This window comes from Engraulis encrasicolus, chromosome 7 (assembly GCF_034702125.1).
Source record: "Engraulis encrasicolus isolate BLACKSEA-1 chromosome 7, IST_EnEncr_1.0, whole genome shotgun sequence".
Lineage (NCBI taxonomy): Eukaryota > Metazoa > Chordata > Actinopteri > Clupeiformes > Engraulidae > Engraulis > Engraulis encrasicolus.
In genome coordinates, this window is record NC_085863.1 from 36,982,029 (window position 1) to 37,001,311 (window position 19,283).

The 19,283-nt window shown below is 42.5% G+C and overlaps 1 protein-coding gene across 1 annotated transcript; it reads right to left on the reverse strand.

The window, feature by feature from the left end:
* Positions 1–15,839: 15,839 nt before the first annotated feature.
* Positions 15,840–17,404, reverse strand: LOC134452149 (uncharacterized). Its single transcript, XM_063202506.1, has 3 exons — positions 16,602–17,404; positions 16,327–16,383; positions 15,840–16,190 (listed from the first exon to the last, which is right to left on the reverse strand). Exons 1-3 carry the CDS (start codon positions 17,224–17,226, stop codon positions 16,027–16,029), a joined length of 846 nt encoding a protein of 281 aa, XP_063058576.1. The 5' UTR covers positions 17,227–17,404; the 3' UTR covers positions 15,840–16,026.
* Positions 17,405–19,283: the final 1,879 nt, after the last annotated feature.

Sequence of the window (19,283 nt, forward strand, 5' to 3'; positions counted from 1 at the left end):
ATTAAAGCAGCACTGGAGGGCTCTACATTTGAACTCTTAGTTTGGAATTCAGCATTCAGTCTCACATCATTATTTCTGTTATGAGATTTTTCTGCTCTAAAAAAAGGGGTTGAAATCTTTATGAAGTCATCCATGCCTACGTAATGCGCACACAAGTTAATAAGCTTTCCACTTTGTCTGGCAAGGGCAGGCGGATATAATTAAGATGATCAGTGTGCGTATCTTCATTTATAATAAGAGGAAACTCACAGACAGACCCAACAGAAACAAAGTTCAATAATTGCCTATGTTCCACTGCAGCCTGCTCTAACAAAAACCCACAAATCTCTTGACAAATGACAGTGGTCCATTATTGACAGTCTGTTTTAGAAAGACTCACCTGGGGGGGAAAAAAGAAGAACAAAAAAAGAAATGCAAGACAGTGTGGAGTTGTCAAGGTAATGGAGCCTCCTTGAAAACTTGACCCAAGAGGATGCAGGCAGGCAATCAGCTGTACACACACATGCGCATGCACGCTCGCACGCTCGCACGCACGCACGCACGCACGCACACATGAATGCACGCACACACACGCAAGCACACACACACACACACACACACACACACACACACACACACACACACACACACACACACACACACACACACACACACACACACACACACACACACACACACACACACACACACACACACACACACACACACACACACACACACACACACACACACAGCCCTCCATTCTCCCGTGAAGAGCTGGGGGAGGCCAGATAAGGCACTACTCTGTGGTTAGCGGGGGCCAAGACTGCTCAGTTCCACCCCAGCAGGGAAGCTGATGGAGAGGGGGGGACAAACAGGTCAGTTGTCCCTGGACCGGGTAGAGAATTGGGGGCCCAAATTTTGATCCTCATTACATTGTACATATAAAGTATGGAGGCCTTTTAGATTACTTTGTTCTGGGAACTGTAAAAGCTGTCAGCGGCCCTAAGCCCAGTTTAGGTAGACAGCCAGACTATATGGTTTTGACTAATAAATGGCTGTAAGAGTGAAACGTTCATCCCCAGTGAGTATAAACACACAGCACTGTGTGACTTTTCATAGGGAGCATTTAGGGATTAGGTGCATACAAAGCACTACAAAGCCGCCATCGTGGTCTTGCTGCATGCATGCATGACACATCCAAAGGGCCCCTGACCTTGGAAAAATAAATGAAAACTCAAGTGTGCGCAAACAGCTCTCCGTGTATGGTTCTAGCGAACAGTCTCCACGATGACCGGGAATCCACAATGAAAGCCCCTTTAGCTGGGCTGTTAGGCTTGTCCACTTCATCTTTGAGCTTCAAGGGAAAAAAGAGATCGCACAGTATTCAAGCCAACAGTTGGATGCTCCACCCTCCCTCCCTTGGCAAAAAGCAATATGCTAGGGGGAAATACAATTAAAATGGGAATGCAATGTTCTGGGGAAACACAATTAAAATGTATAGTGGGCTCGCTACTGCAGCAGAGGGAGCAGGAGGCGGGAGAGGGAGAGGGAGAGGGAGAGGGAGAGGGAGAGGGAGAGGGAGAGGGAGAGGGAGAGGAGGCAAGGCGCTGGAGTGTGGCACGCTCCCTCTCTGGAAGAGTGATAACGCGGGACTGAAAACCCATCTGGTGCAGACAGACAGAGCGAGGCAGCAATAGACTGCAAAACCCCACCTATATAGCACCCCACCCTGCCCATGCAGGGGAAACAATCACATTCCCTATTGTAGACAACAGTCAACAGCTAGTGTAGTACTGGAGGGAGGGTGTAGGGAGCCCTTGGATTTGATCCCAGATGTAATTGACTACACAGTAAAGTCAGCAGTGTTAATTCAACACGGCATTTGGTCCCAGAGTACTCTCTAAGGCTTGACTTAACTCTGAATGTTTTGAGTGTTGTCCATCATAACACACTGTGGTACAGAAACGCTGTCTGCAGAATTTTTGTTCAGGGAATAACTGTTCATAATGGCCTTAAGGGGGTATGCCACTATTTTGGGTTAAAATCGTTAAAATCGTTGTGTTAAAATCAGTTAAAAATCAGTTAAAATCGTTGGCTGGGGTTTATAAAGGTGGTAAAGTGTTATTTTTCATGTAAGCCATTGCCTTGCTTTAAGACAAGTTAAAAGAGGGAGCATGTCGCTAAGCTAGTGAAAGTCAATGGATCCGTGTAGCATGCTACAACGCTACACGGATCCATTGACTTTCACTAGCTTAGCGACAAATCCCCTTTTTAACTTGTTTTAAAGCAAGACAACGCTTAACATGAAAAATAAGACACTTTACCACCTTTATAAACCCCAGCCAACGATTTTAACTGTATTAAGCCCCGAAATAGTGGCATACCGCTTTAAATGCTCAGTCTCGGAGGGTGAACTGTTTTGTTCTCCCAGAGACAACCCAGTGTGTCTTTCAAGTTCATTCACAGCAAGTGGCTCATCAGTTCAGTGAAGAAGTCTAATGACATATTTTTTAATTTCTCAATCGCTTGTGGTTCAGTTATCAGCAAGTACACAATAATGACTTAAAAATAATTTGGTTTGAGGAAATGATGAATAACTGTTGTCACAAATATGTAACATACAGCATGTTCGAAAAATATTTGTTATTTATGGAACACTGATTGCAGGGCCATTGACAGTTTTGACCCAGCCCTGGGCTAAGTCATCTGCAAGGCCCCAATTCTGGGTCCCCCATGTGCCTGGCCTGGGCCTGGTACAACTCACCTGTTTGTACCTCGCTGTTGGCTTCCTTGGCTGCTGGTCTGTGAACTCTTTCCCATCAGTACTTACTGTACAGTAACAATGAAACTATGTACATGTCACCTCATCATTTTAAACCTCTCTTCTGTATACCCAAACTGCCTACACACACACGCACACACGCACACACACACACACACGTGCGCAAACACATACAGTATGCATGCATGCAGGCACAAAAATGCAAACATGTACGAACACGCATGCGCAAACACATATGCATGCATGCACGCATGCACACACAAACACAGAGGGCAGGAGAGAGAGATGGAAAGAGAGAGAGAGAGAGAGAGAGAGAGAGAGAGAGAGAGAGAGAGAGAGAGAGAGAGAGAGAGAGAGAGAGAGAGAGAGAGAGAGAGAGAGAGAGAGAGCAGTGCAGTGCAGTGCATTTGGTGCACTTAGACATCTTTCCTAAAATAGCAGACAAACGCCCCCGCCCCCACCACCACCACCACCACCACACACACACACACACACACACACACACACACACACACACACACACACACACACACACACACACACACACACACACACACACTCTCCTCTCCTCATGAACCAATAAATCATCGTTCTCCACCCTGATCGCCAAGCCACAGTAGAAATACACTCCAAACCTGTACAAGCTCAAAGATCCACAGGAGGCTCAAATCAATAGGACATGACATACTGTACTCCACCGAATAGTGCACTCCCAACACCTGACCTCCAAGTGTCTGATTTATGGCACTCATGGCATACAGTAAAGCAACATATTGATGTAGCCGCCTATTTGGACACTCAAGTCACACCAATATGAGCGCCACCACCACCCATCTGAAGCCATCTATTCATTTAGGGAGCAGTGTGTGAAGACACATTTTTGGCTGGCACGTTTTAATGTTGATTGATCACAGTCAAAAAGTAGCACAAAGGAGCTGAATGCCTTGATGTTTGGTATGTACAAAATGTCACATACAGCAGTTCATTATTTTTTCAGTTCATCACATTGATTTCTGTATGAATTTGTCCTAATGGGAAAGCAAATGATTTGTGTCATATAGCCTACATGTACTGTAGCCTATATGGCCTAACACGCTTTGAAAAATGAAAGAGTTTTTTTTAACCACTCAATTACTGTACTGCCATGTGATTTCATAAATCTTTGTTAAGCTGCCCAAAGTTGCCCTGGTTCTTGAAAGGCCGAGTGTTTTGACGGGGAAACAGGACATTACGTTAAGTGCAGGAGGTGACAAATGGGCCTGGCTAATGGTTTCGGAATAGCACCATTTTCCAGTGAACTCTGAGCTCCGCTGCTGCTTTTTGCTTTCTTTCTTTTTTCTTTTCTTTTTTTTCTTGCCGACATTATGACAGGCAGACAAAAAGGCAGGCAAAGGCAGAGGGGGAAAATCCAAAATTCTCTCTTTCCTAAGACACGGGAGAATAATTATCTTTGCTGCATGCCCACAACCAACCTAACAATCAACCTTCCATCCATGAATCAACCAACTCGCTGAATGAACGTGCATGAACATCACCTGTTTTATTTGAAACTGTTCATTTATGTTTTATTTGAAACTGTTCATTTTATTTAATTTCTCATCCCAATGTGTGGGAACAGCTTTTTTAATATTTGGCATTGCTGTGAAATACTGTACTGCACAGGTGTCAAAAGTAAAAGTAAAAGCAGAAAAAAGAAACCCACTTTCCCTCCAACACAGGTAGGGCCTAACTTATCTGAGTAACCAGTACCTGTGTACTCGTCTTGCGCTGGTTGGATCAAGTTTGTGGTGGGTCCTTTTAAGGTTTTTAGTGGTTTGCAGTAACAGCACAGTCTATGTCTAGGTACAATGGAGTAAATGGTCTAACAGCTATACTATCATGTGCTAGTGTTGTGTGTACACCATGGATTTATTTTTACTGTTACTTTGACACCTCTGCTGTATGGTACATTTTGTTTATGGCCTTTACAGTTGCCACGCATTCATTGTGCTTGTTTCTCACCGGCTCTTGTTTGTATGCCTGGTGTCTGGGAATGGAGAGTAATGGGACCACGTACAGACCAGAAGATGTTAAATGGACTCCCATAGTGGTGAATTAACACTGTATTACTACTGTGCGAGATGACAATGATTTCCTGGAATGTCAAGTAGATGCATGCACAGCAAGAGAGCATCTGTTGCTTGACAATTTTAGACAAGATGTTAACTCTACTCCCAAAATGTTGAATTAACACTGAATTACTACTGTGTGAGACTCAAGGTTCAAGATTCAAGAGTTTATTGTCATTGTCAAAAAAGGCAACAGGATTGTGTTTGGAGATGACAATGATTTCCTGGAATGCCAAGTAGATGCATGCACAGCAAGAGAGCCTCCGTGGCGTGCCAATTTTAGACATTTGATGTAGACTGCTGACTTTTCAGCACTGCAGACATTGCCTGTGTTTATGAGGTAAGAGCCACTTGATTTGTGGCATCTGTCTTCATAAACACCACTCACCTCACCTGCAGTGGGGAGCAAAAATAGCAGCAGCAGCATGATTCATTCGTCTCTTGCTGATCAAACGTCTCTCTCTCTCTCTCTCTCTCTCTCTCTCTCTCTCTCTCTCTCTCTCTCTCTCTCTCTCTCTCTCTCTCTCTCTCTCTCTCAGTTGAACTCCTATTGCAAGTACATCATGTTTCATTTGCGAGCCTGTTGTAGAGCCATTTGTTTCAAGCGATCACATGAAACCTCTGTACCCAAATGAGGTAAACAACGGTTATGTACCAGGGGTTGAGGGTGAAATATTTGTGTATACATTTTCCTATAACTTTTTGGTTGCATAACTGCTTCTGAATGTTCACTTCCTCTCCACAGTAAAAAAAATGGCAGTAAAATATTCTGTTTGTGTGACTTAGATGCTACCAGACCAGTATTATGATTAAAGAGATTGATGAATTTCACAACTTGATAGGTTTTTTCATCAATATTTATTGTAGCGGTACATTTTCAGCCTTGCTAACCAATTTCATGACATTTCAGTTGACATCGGCAGATCCATGACTGTGACACTATATTATTCCATTCCACTGAAATCTCTTTTCAACCACTTAATTGCCATGGCATATAAACAGAGTTCGTTGGGAAAACGAGAGAGAGAGAGAGAGAGAGAGAGAGAGAGAGAGAGAGAGAGAGAGAGAGAGAGAGAGAGAGAGAGAGAGATAAAGAGAAAGAGCAGATCTGATGGCACAGTCACGGGCGCACTGAGCCATGTGTGTTTTTGTGACAAGGCGCCTGTGAGTTTGCTCAGCGGCCACTGTCTCTAATGGGAAGACTGCCGCAGAGAGGGAAGAGTCTGGACCAAAAGAAGACGGTGGGGTGGGGGGAAATTAGAATGTGCTGCCAGACAGGTCACTCCCAGACCTGACATTTCAGTCAGTGTGATGTGATGTGTGTTCTGGTAAACAATGAGGGGAAAGGGGAGAGAGAGAGAGAGAGAGAGAGAGAGAGAGAGAGAGAGAGAGAGAGAGAGAGAGAGAGAGAGAGAGAGAGACCGAAACACAGAGACACAGAGACACAGAGACACAGTTACAAAATGGAGAAATGAGTGGAGGAGGTGGAAGAGAAAGGGGAGGGCAAAAAACGATAACAGTGGTGGAGGGAAGGAAAGAATGGGGAGAATGGAGAAGACTTGAATCAATATATTACCGTATGCACCTCCAGGGTTTCCTTTATTGGCTGCCTGCCCTGTTTAGGCAAACCACTTGGGTGTATGGGATGCTTCGTACCCAACATGCATACAGAGGAAATATTTACTGATCCTCAATTATACACACACACGATACAGCATCTCATGTGTCTCAGACGATATACATTTTAAAAACTGAGAATTCCCAAACAACCAAACCAGAAATGACAACGTATTGGTTACATAACATAGCACACCAGGAAATATTCCTAAATAATGACATCACATATTTGTTTTTTAATCTATATGGAAATACCTTGTATACCAATTACTCCTTAATCACATCACATGACTTATCCTGGATATCCAGCTGTACATTTGATATTCATACGTTCTCTCAATGCACAGGTTGGGGATTGATATTATGTGGTGGAAGGCAACATTAACATTTTATATGGTGACACGTCATTTTACATACCCATGTGCACAGACATACACATACACAGTTGCATGCGCGCGCGCACACACACACACACACACACACACACACACACACACACACACACACACACACACACACACACACACACACACACACACACACACACACACATGCACACGCACAGACTACACAAACATATGCGTGAGCACACACACTCACACACACACACACCAAGCCTACCACCACAGACATTTTTTTTATTTTAATTATGATGATGTCATGAGAATATAACCGACAAGTCACCAACTGGCAATGATTTTACCAACATTTGGTGAATTTTTACTCAAGTCACACTAACATCACACACACGTACGCACGGACACACACACACACACAGATGAAATGGTCACCTTATTGTTGGGTCTTGAAATATCATGGGCCTCAGGACAGGAGATGCAAGGGCCCATCATCACCACTTGAGGCTGTATTTCATTGCATTGCTTTGCTGCTGGCACCATCTCAAGCAAGTGGGCCCACAAGAGTCCTAGAATGACATGAAGGTCCATTTTCATAGCGTTTCCTCTGAGAAACCGTTTACACGTACATGGATCATTTTGGTTTTGACCTCTCGTTTACACGTAAATAGTTGTAGAATGTGCTTTTCAAAACTCAAAAATACTCCATATTGAGGGCTAAAACGCACCTGGAGTCACAATGGAGTTTTTGTTTTTTATCCTTGTCGTGTTTACATGTAAAGGGATAAAAAATATATAATTATGCATTTTAAAATATCTGCATACGTGTAACCAGAACCTGAATGCATCTTCACTGCCTACGCACACTGTCGAGTAGCTGCTGCTAAATCTGCTACAGTAAAATTTGATAGTGTTATTTCAACAGGGTGAGAGTTACATTTTAACACAAGGAAGGGGTTAGTCCACCTAGCTCAGTATGGATTAACCCTGGGACTTGCACTGTGTGTTTGGTATCGAAACCTATGCCCTATGTGTGTTATACGGGCATTAAGCATATAGAGTATTATTTTTACATTATATAATTTATCATATGCATCATCATTCAAAATGCACAGGACTGACATTCAGCAATAGTTTGGAAACAAGCACACGCACACGCACACGCACACGCACACGCACACGCACACGCACACACATACACACACACACACACACACACACACACACACACAGATACACACACACTCTCCTCTCCTCATGAACCAATAAATCATCGTTCTCCACCCTGATCGCTTTTCTCTGGCCTATTACGTAAACACTGACAACTGAGTGTCCTCTATCAATACTAATTCCCTTAGAAATGTGCTGCCATTACTCACGGTGAGTGAAATGCTCTGTCTCTCTGTGGTTTTCGCATTCGTGCTATGGCTGAAACCATCCTCCATTAGCATGCTCCCCTTCAACCCATTACCCAGGCCCGTGCTCGTTAGTCATGGCCGCGGTGGCTTTTCTGAGTGATTGCCGTGCGTAATCAGAATAATGCACATTCTCAAATATTTTTTTAATGGAAAAAACAGAGGCTGTAGAAGGCTACTTGAGTCCAGACTGGGACACGTGAATTTTTTCAATGGTCACTGTGGGTCTCACACACTGAGAAGTGACTCGATCTGGACTCGGACTTGAGTCTTTTTGAACTCTGTCTTGTCTTGACTTGGTCTTGACTAGTCCTGGGCAAAGTGTCAGGAGGCTGGCTGGAAAGCCATTTAATGGGGTGTAGGGGCTTCGTGGGCTCGTCAACAGCTTGCCTGCACAGGAGCAGGGAACCAGAAAGCTATTATTGGCAGAAAAGGGCAACTTCTGGCTAGGGCTGAAGGAGAAGAGAGAGGGTGATGGCAGAACACCTAGGGCAGGGTTGGGGAACCTACTGTCTGTCTGGAGGGCCGTTTGCGGCCCTTGAGTCCGTTTTATCCAGCCCCCGAGACAATTTTAATGCTATGCAGCTTCACATGAAATATGACATATTTTGTAAAGGAATCTTAGAAATTACATTTACAATACAGTTACGTTATATTCAGGGGACTAGAAGGTGGGGTCTGTTTTAAAGGTGGCTGCCTTCAATATAGGTCTAAAGTTCTGGGGAAAATCCTGGTTTGTGTTCATAGTATGGCCCTTGGAGGACTAAGGCCCTTGGAGTAATTTGAAGTGACCCCTCAAATGAAAAAGGTTCCCCACCCCTGACCTAGGGCATCAACAGGGCCTGGCAGGTAGAGATACCAGCCATCACTCCACCACCAAGAGATAGGGGTTAAAGGACCGAAACATCTCATCTGTGGCTGGTGGTCCCCAACCATTGACAGTAAATAGAATGGACGCCAAATCAACGCTATTTGCCATTCAACGCTTTGAAGCCAGATTTGGGAACATTCCAACTTACATTCCACCTTAGCAACGCCAAACGCAGGTGCTGATTGGACAACAACAAGACTTCTAACGGTCAATCAAACCATGTTCTGATGCTCATTGGTCAATTTAACTTTTAATATCTCTCTAAAACAAAACATCACCACAAAAAATCACCACCCTGGTAAGTTGGAGAGCAAGGGGACCTACTAGTTGAGCGAAAAATTATCCCCCTGGAGTGGCATTTAAGGGAGATACAGGGTTTTATGTCTCTCATAGGAATGAATGGGATTTGGCCATTTTTTGGTCTTTTTGGGTCCAACCTTGGCTCCAACTTGGCTTCAACAATGAAATAGAATTTTGGCCTCCATTCTATTTACTCTCAATGTCCCCAACCCATTCCTGCCTATAGGTGTATAGGCGAGCACATTGAAGTCTTGACCTCTATGAAGGTAGTCTTACTGCCCTGATGGAGACTACAAAACGATACAGAAGACTAACTGTAAAACTGTGGAGACTAACAGGGGATGATCATGAGAATAAGCACAGCATCAAGACACACTGTACACCATTTTGTACATGGGTTTGCCCGCCCTTCTCATTGCCTTATGTTATTATCAAAGCTATGCAAAAGAGACTGTTTCCAAATTATGACTACACCAGGGAAGTATAGGACTCTGTTAACATGTCAAAGGACTTTTACTTATCGTTCTGAGCTGTTGCTACAAAGAAAAGATGCAGCTCTTGTCTCTTGACAAACTGCATCACCGTCCTATCACTGTTCAATCACTGATTCACACAGATCTAATTTTCCATCACATATTTTATGTCTTCCATGTGAACTGCATAATAAACCAACATTTATTTTTTACGATAATTAGACATAAACTGGGACTGTGTTTGACACCTCCGTAAACTAGAAACAGTATGCAGAAACGGGTGGAGAAATGTTGACACCTCACTCAATTTGGGGTATTTTGCAAAGCAGGTGAGAACAAACTAACAGGCGCTGTGGACATGTGTCAGACTGACACCTGGGCTTGTCAAAGTCACTGCTGCATATGGACGCTGTAATTAGTTGTCTGTTGTTTCATTTCAAACGGCTCGGCAAAACATTTCCCAGACACTGCCGTGTAAATATTACCACCTAATCCCCACAGATGGTCAGTGTCTGATTCTTGGCCAAAACAATTCAGACATCTTTCAAGTTGAGAGAGAGAGAGAGAGAGAGAGAGAGAGAGAGAGAGAGAGAGAGAGAGAGAGAGAGAGAGAGAGAGAGAGAGAGAGAGAGAATATCATCTGTTGCTTTTGGTTTGGCCAAGTCTGAAGTAAACACATAATGATCCTTTCTAGCATCGTTCCAAATTATTCAGTCAACTAAATGGCTTAAACTTCATATTCAAAACACATATTCTCTACTCATATTGTTTTCTATTCCATTAAATAGACTTTGTGTTTTTTTCAAAATTAAGCCTATTTATTTGAAATAAATAATTGTAACCATATCAGGAAAATGGTTGCCAGAAATCTAAAAGCAGTTGAAGTTGATAGCTCAACAGGGTTTGTTTGGTCTATGGTCTCTCTCACAATCTTCCCCTGCCTGTTTGCCCTTTAAAAGGCTTTTTAATACAGCCGCCCGTCTCAGGGACCGGTATAAACCAGTCTTCATTGGCCTGCATGTTAAGTAGCCACATATGCTTGGCTGAGATCGATGCCTTCTTTGTTGGGTTATTGAAAGAGAGGCACTTGTTATGTGACAGGTAATTATTTTCTGAAATCTCCAACAAATTGGTTCGGTCTTCCATGGAGGGACACAGGTGCCTTCAGAGGCCAGGGATTGTCCAATAGCCTCTCAGCTAAAAGGCACTTCTATTTCAATGGGATCATCATGGGGCATATCTTACAGACAGGTAGGCACTTAACATTTCACATGATGACGATGGGTCGGTTAGATCACTGTCACACAGAGACACAATATAAGGCTGATTTTTGGTGTCAAGGGGTGTACGTCTCTGTCTGGGTCATTTGAAATGGTTTACTTGGTGGATCCTTTTGACCTGCGACAATGAGCACACTGTTTAGACAGGCAGTGAAGCATTAACAAACATAGAGAACAACAGCTTGGAAAAATAGACTGTGGATGCATGATTGGTAGGCACAACCAATCAATTCACTAAATTGATAGTAGATTCTGTGTGTAACCAACCAATTGTATTTTATCAAGAATGTGACAAAGTAAAAATCCCCCTGCTCCTTAAATTTGTCAGTAAAAACATGAATGGAGCTTGATCTCTCATTGGTATTGATTAGCCATTGAGGCATTTTATTTTAACTGAGTGTTCTCAGGAGACATGATTAAGATGTATCCATAAAAACGGATTCATTTAATCAGGCTTCACCAAGAGAGGAAACTGCAGAAAGAGTGGGGCACATGACAGTCGAAATAGGGATTTAAAGGCTCACCTGTAACATAAGAAAAATGCAAATGAGCTGAGGAGGATCACATGAGGAAATGTCATATAAAAGCAGGAATGCCCCAAAAGGTCAGATGAAGACACCATTCACAGGAGACACCATTGAATAAACCATTCAATGGGGAATAAATATAGGCCTACCATATTGAACTACTGCCACTCAGCTGCTGACCTGTTTGTGGAGTACTATAGCAACTGAGGTCCCTTTGGGAGTCCATTTGGCATAGGTAGACAAGGCGGTTGGTTAGGACGACAAACATCACAAGTCCCACGTCAAGTGAAATAAAGCATTAAACTTGCTGACAAGGGGGACAAAGGGGTCAGTTGTCCCGGACCCAGAGACAGAGGGGGCCCAGCCCAGAATTGAGTTCTCCTTACATTGTAGGTATTGGTTTGGGGGGCAGATGACTTTGTCCCAGGTACAGCAAAGGCTGTCGGTGGCCATCCCTCTATGTAAAATACTAGATCAGCTGTGCTCTGTCAGATGTTTCTAGATGTCCATTTCTAAATGCACAAAAGGCAAAAGAGGTGCTCCTCTAGGGCACCCAATTGACTAGAACTGACTCCTGTTTTGAGTCACACTCATAAGGTGCTGGTTACACGTATGCAGATATTTTTATATATTTTTAAATATTTTTAGGGGCATTTTTGCCTTTATTTCGCTAGGACAGTATCATGAGGCGACCGGAAGTGAGTGGGAGAGAGAGATGGGGGGAGGAATGGCAAATGGCCCGTGCTGGAGTCGAACCCTGGGCACCAGCAACCCAGTGCCCTACCGCTAGGCCACGGCAGGGCCATGTATGCAGATATTTTTTTTCATCTGTTTACGTACATTATAAACGGGACATGCGGATAAAAATGAAACCTCCATTGTTACAGGTGCGTTTAGGAATATTTTCAAATCCAGAGTTTTGAAAGGAGGCTTCTTAAACTTTTTGGCCTCTTGTTTATGTGTAAACGAGAGGCCAAAACTAATATTTGGCCTCTGATTTTTTTTTTCTTCTTCTTCTTCTAAGTGGCACTTGCTGAACTTACTTGTTAATCTAGAAAAAAATCACATTTTTCCTTACCAATAGTGTATTCTGCCTGCTCCAGTGTTATAAGAGGAAATCATTTAACCATTTCCATAGCCCTCCTGAAGCATGACTAGCTTTCTTCTTCAGTCTTCCTACACTCTGGACACAGAATACTCAAGTTGGAGCTACAGAGAGGCAGCCCACTCTTCAAGACATACATAGTGCAGCATCTCCTTTATACTGTACTAGGACGACTGCAAAGTGAATTCCCAAGTGCCTTTCTCCCTGTTTCAAGTTGATGAAACAGTTGACACAAGTTTGGAAACATCCTCATATAGGGCCTGGTTAAAACTTTCAGAGTGGCAGAGATCAGCAGAATACCATCCAAACCTCTTTTTATGTGATGCGCCATACCACGCCATACCTTTGGCCATTTGCAATACCTCCTCCTGGCAATGTGTGCAGCCCTGCTCTTGTCTCGTCTCCACAATACAGAAGATGGTCCATAGGAGGCCTGCATACTAAGCATTGCGACTCTGACTGCAGGACTGCCAAGTGTTCTCTTATCATGACACAGCAGCTGCAATGAGTCAGGGGTGCTATAGGGTTGGGAAAATCCTGAGAACAGAGCTCTAGGCAGAGATGGGGTCTGTGAAGTCCTTTTAACAAGTGCACTATATAAATGTCTGGCCATTAAATAACCGCCCTGCTGTCTCATAAAACGGGTGAAAGCAAAGCAAAGGTGAAAACATTAAAGAACAGCAGAGCGTGTTTTTCATTTTGCCATATAGTTTGCACAGCTCCCACGATAGAACAGTGGATTTTAAAGCTCTCACAAAACCAAGCGATACATTTGTGTCCAAGTGTCTGGTTCTTGAGAAATATGATGTAGGCGGGAAAGGTTGTTATTTTTAGCTGAGGTACCTCTGATTCTGCCCAAGTGTCTGAGTCACAGGCATAGTCCAATTCCCCAATGTCTACGGCCAGTAGGACTTCAAAATATCACACACATACACACACAAAATCATACTGCCTCGTAAAAATAACACTCTCTTCATGATCTTCACAGTAATAGCACGGGTAAACAATGATTCATTGTTGCAAAAATTAAGAAGACAATAGTAGGGCCTAGGCCTATAGGTATCCATGGCAACAAGAAGCACTTAACTTTCTTTTCCCCCCCATCCTTTGTTATTTCACTGAACAAACAACTTTAAATGGTTGGGACATCTGTTGATCATTTATACAGTTTGGGACAATCTTTTTTTCTTCTCCAAATTTTCAAATTTGCTATAATGACACAAATGAAACTCCCTGCTCTTGTTTTTGAATTTTTAAATTACTGTTTTATTTTATTTGCATTTTTTATTTTTTTATTTTCATTTTTTATCATTATTTTTAGTTTCTTAATTATATTACCTCTCTCCTATCTTCTTCGGCTCAGAGAGAAGGGTATAAATATGTGATTCCTTTCTTTTCTTTTTCTCAAGTGCTATGTGTGGATCACAGGCGTGCTAACGTACCCTGTGTTTCTGTTTACGTGCCTACGTATATGCTACACTTAGTGGTTGGTGAGGAACGGGGATGGGGACTGGTCTGGGTTGCAATGTTAGTGTGTGGAGTGTGAATGTGTTTGTCTTTAGTGTTTTGTCCAGTATGTATTTTGTTTTTATTTAAAAATGGCATGTAATGTATTGACGGACCACCTTGAAAACGAGATGATTCATCTCAAGGTGCTATCCTTAATAAAAATTGAAATTGAAATTGAAATTCTCCTGATCAACTTGGAAAATCCCATGCTACTTTGCTTTGCACAATCTTTCGGATCTGAAAGACAGCATGGAATCTATCCCTCAGCGAGGGTTCCCGATCATGCAATCAGAGGGCGGGGAGGCGTGGAAAGACAATGACTGCAGTTTGTTTGAATAGATACAACTGACACTATTGGCTGTGAAGTACGTATGCCAAATGATACACATTCTCTAACGCCCAATAAACAGCTGTTGTCAATCATAAACCACACACCCCCTACGGGATTTACAGTAGGCAGGTCTCCAGACCTTATCTCACTTCTGATTAGGTCTGGTGTTACCCAGGCAATGATCAGCTGCTTCCTTCATGTTAAACTGCTTTATTTGTGGCTGTGGTGGTTCAGGTGGGTGAGGAGCCTGTTCTGTAGTTTCAGGCTCGACCTCACTCCATGACCCTGCCATTCACATTTCTCCTGCAGGTTGCCAGTGTGACTTAGGACAGTCTGTCCAATGAGAGTAATGGTTTTGTTGTACATTTGCATTTGCGCAGTGAGCACTACCACAACTTTTTTTGGTATAGTTAGGATATTGTGCTTTAGAAACATTATGATTGATTTTCATTATTCCTTTAACTCACCCCCCTCTCTCTCTGTCACACATACACACACACAAACACACACGCACGCACGCACGCACGCACGCAGGCAGGCAGGCAGGCAGGCAGGCAGGCAGGCAGGCACGCGCACACACACACACACACACACACACACACACACACACACACACACACACACACATACACACACACACACACACACACGTGCGCGCACACACACACCAACAATAACAACTCCTTGGACCCCATCTGAACCAACGAGAAGTTCATCTTTAAAGGGACACTGTGTGAGATTTTTAGTTATTTATTTCTGGAATTCATGCTGCCCATTCACTAATGTTACCTTTTTCATGAATACTTACCGCCAGAATCAAATTCTAAGTATTTATTATGACTGGAAAAATTGCACTTTTCATACATGAAAAGGGGGATCTTCTCCATGGTCCGCCATTTTGAATTTCCAAAAATAGCCATTTTTAGCTGCAAAAATGACTGAACTTGGACCATACTAGAAAATATTTGTTTATTACTTAGTAAACTTTCATGTAATGATCAAATTTGGCAATAGGCAGCCCAGTTTCAATGAGCAGCATAGTTGCAGTACCTTTTTTGACCATTTCCTGCACAGTGTCCCTTTAACAAGGTACACACAGGATGACTGATTGAATAAAAAAGTTTTGACACATGCCAGAATAAAAAAACTCTATATCTATAAGAAAAGGCACAACATAGAATGATGTATTTTGGAGATTTTATTTTAAAGAAATGTTTAAAGTTTGAAAGTTGGTTTGTTGTTGTTGGATTCATTTAGAAGTTGTAATCCCCTTTTCTTCCTTTTGGAGTTACATTTTTCATTGTGAAGTTGTCCTCCACACTCACGGTATGTTTCCCCCACGCACACATCCGGTCCATGTCGTTCTTGCATTACACATCTTCGGTTATGATTTCAAAAAGGAAAACAAAGAAGTAAAACGTAATTATTCCTAAAGTGACTGTGAGGCTGAGTAGCACGAATAGATCCCATGCCTCTGACTTGTCGGTCTCCATGATGTGTCTCAGTGTTGTCAGTCCCTCTGGTGTGTCATAACCTTTGCCAAGATGGAAAAGAAAAACATAGTGATGAAATGAAAAATGATTGATATTGGTTTTATCAACATATGTATCGGTTGTATCTTACAGTAAGCCGTGAGGACAACTGATTTAATTTAACTTATGTTTACTCACCCATGAGGTAGTCATAGCTGGATGGTGGCATGGTGTTATAACAGTTGGCTCTTTGGTCTAAAACAACAGAAGACACAAAGCAAGACCTTCTTTTCAGAGAAGAAAACAACATGTGTAGAAACTCACATACATAGGTATACGGTATACCATTGACTCAGGACTATACTGTATATGTGCAGGTGTTCAATATAACGTATACTGTACTGTATGTGCATTAAGAGTATTATTATTATTATTATTATTATTATTATTATTATTATTATTATTATTCTTACCCAGAAGGGTAGAGTGGACTACATCCTCGCAGCATCTCCTGGCCTCCTCAGTGGATTTGGCATCGCCATCATCATCGTAGTTTCGGGGTGAGAGGTCCGCACACTCCACAGTCAGCCTTTGTCCTGCACCTTTTCCTGGGATGTGCACAATCTTCACCTTCAATTTAACATCATCATCATCATCATCAGTAGTAGCCTGATCAGCATCATCAGCGGCATGATCAGTAACCATAGGAGATGCCTCGTCGGCCTGTAGGCCTGCAGCCTCAACCGGTGTCTCGGAGACCACTTCCTCCTTACCCTCAATGGTCTCAGTGGGCTGAGGGGCCTTGATGGCTTTTTCTGTGCTTGATTTCGGTGCAGTCTTCGCAGCCGCTGCTGCCTGTCTGTCCTTCGGCCTCCTCCTAAATCGGTTGAGGACCCATCTCTTTCTTTTCGTGCCCTTTGGCTTCTCTGCCCCTACCCCCTCCTCCTCCACATGCATCTTAGCAATGCGGTAATTCTTCTGCCGCTGTCTTACTCGTCTCCTCCTTATACTGTCCCTGACAGTGGTCACCAAAGACCTCAGAGCTGCCATGAAGCAGCAGCCTGACGGCTGCCTTTCCTCATGCCCATCATCCTCCATTTTCAATGTATAATTTTAAGCTATCTCATCTCCTTCCACTTGGTGTCTGCTTTTAAAGGCATCTTTGCAATAGGATGTCGATGATCATAAAGTTGAGTTTGCGCAAATTCAATAAGTATATACCGGTAAGCTGTTTTTTCTTTTTGCTGCTGTCTTTGTGTAATCAAACTGAAGTGATACAGTGTTCTCTTCAAAGTGATATCAGAGCTCCCATTGTGATGTCAGAATTCTCAGTGTGTTCCATCCATGATGTCATCAGTGTTGACACTCAACAGTGCAGGTAGATTGTTCCAATGAACTTGATGTTATTTGAAATATATAAATACATTCTTAACCCATTTTAGCCTAAGCCCTTTTTGGGAAAAGGTACCCTCTGCCTATTAAAACCTAAATATCTCAGCCTGTGAAGCACAGAAAAACATGTAGTAAGTTGCATTTAAAAGCTAGGACCCTCATTTTACATCAGAATGTGTTCATTCAGCTCTAACATACTCACATTTTTAGTAAAAACCTTAAATCTCAACATCCTGAATGCAGCGTATATGTCGCTCCAGGCTAAAATGGGTTAATGGGCTTCATGCTAAGAAAAATAATATTAAAAAAATTGAATTACAATTAATTATTTTTTTTTAAATTAATTTTAACAATTTAAATTCAAATAACAGCATGTAGGGGCTTCTTCCTATCTCATTCAGATTTAGTAAAAAATAAATAAATAAATAAACACTGTAAGAAAACAATTTAAGAAATAAAGGTAAGGGTCATTGTTACCTTGTTTAACACATGTGTACCTGTGGCATGAGGGTGCTACTGCGTGGCAGACACCGCTACCGGTGTGTGAGTGTGTGTGTGAAGGGTGAATGTGAGGCATACATTATAAATCTCTGAGTGCTTGAAGGAGTGTCAGATCGTCAGATCTTTGAACTTGCAGCATTCTATTGTGTGCCTACAGTAAAGAAATGTGTACTGCCACTGGTCACTATTAATCCATTATCTCTGATAATGATGAGTACATTATATAATGCCACCTTTTCTCCTTGCTGGCTTCCCCGCTAGCAGCTTTAAGCATATAAGGCAAGAGACTGTGGACTCCTTCTAGCAATGTCACAGCACCCAGCTGAGTCCTGACAGGCTCATCTGTGCTGCATGTGGCCACTGGCTGAAGGAAAAGGCAGTGAGGGGGTGAGGGTGTGATGGCAGTTTAAATTGGGAAGGAGCCCTGCGGAGCTCAGCACTGCCTCATTGCCTTGCCAATGCAGCCTGTCGGAGCTCATAGCACTCATTTAAAAAAAAAAAAAAGTAATACAATACGTCAGTACTGTCTTACCTTCTAACTGTAATGTGGCAACAAAACAATATTTGTGTGTGTGTGTGCGTGCGTGCGTGTGTGTGTGTGTGTCCACGCGCGCACGTACGTGCGTGTGCGTGCGCACGCGCACACGCACACACCTATTTATTTATTTGTTTGTTTGTGTGTTTGCTTGATTTATCTATCCATTCAGCATGTTCAAAATAATGCCCTCCTATAGCCTATAATGCCCTTAGATCAGGGGTGTCAAACTCATTTTGGTCCGGGGGCCGCATACAACCCATGTGGACCTCAAGCGGGCCGCATTAGTAACATCATCGGGAAAAAAGAAACATAAAGCAGAGGATTAGTACTATCACGTTTTAAGTGTGTTGAATATGTAGAAAGCAATGCAATACTGATAATCCTATCACTGATTCTTGAGAAAGTGGCTAAAACTGGTTGTAATCTTGAAAGAAAAAAACGAAGTGAATTACAAAATAATATGGTATATCCTCGTAGACAAAGGTCTTGGCTTTTCAGAAATGCACAAGGCCAATCTCCCCATTTTCCATTTTTTTCAGAAATCAGGTTTTTCTCCGATCATACCTTGTTTTTTGTCAACACCGTCAGACACAATTAAAAGCAATAAAAAGTGTATTGATTTGGTTGCATATGTATCTGGAGTTTTTAAGTGATTGTGTGTGTTTTTTGGTTCACACATACGCCTTTAAATGTTGAAAATTCACTTTCATTCTATTTTAATACT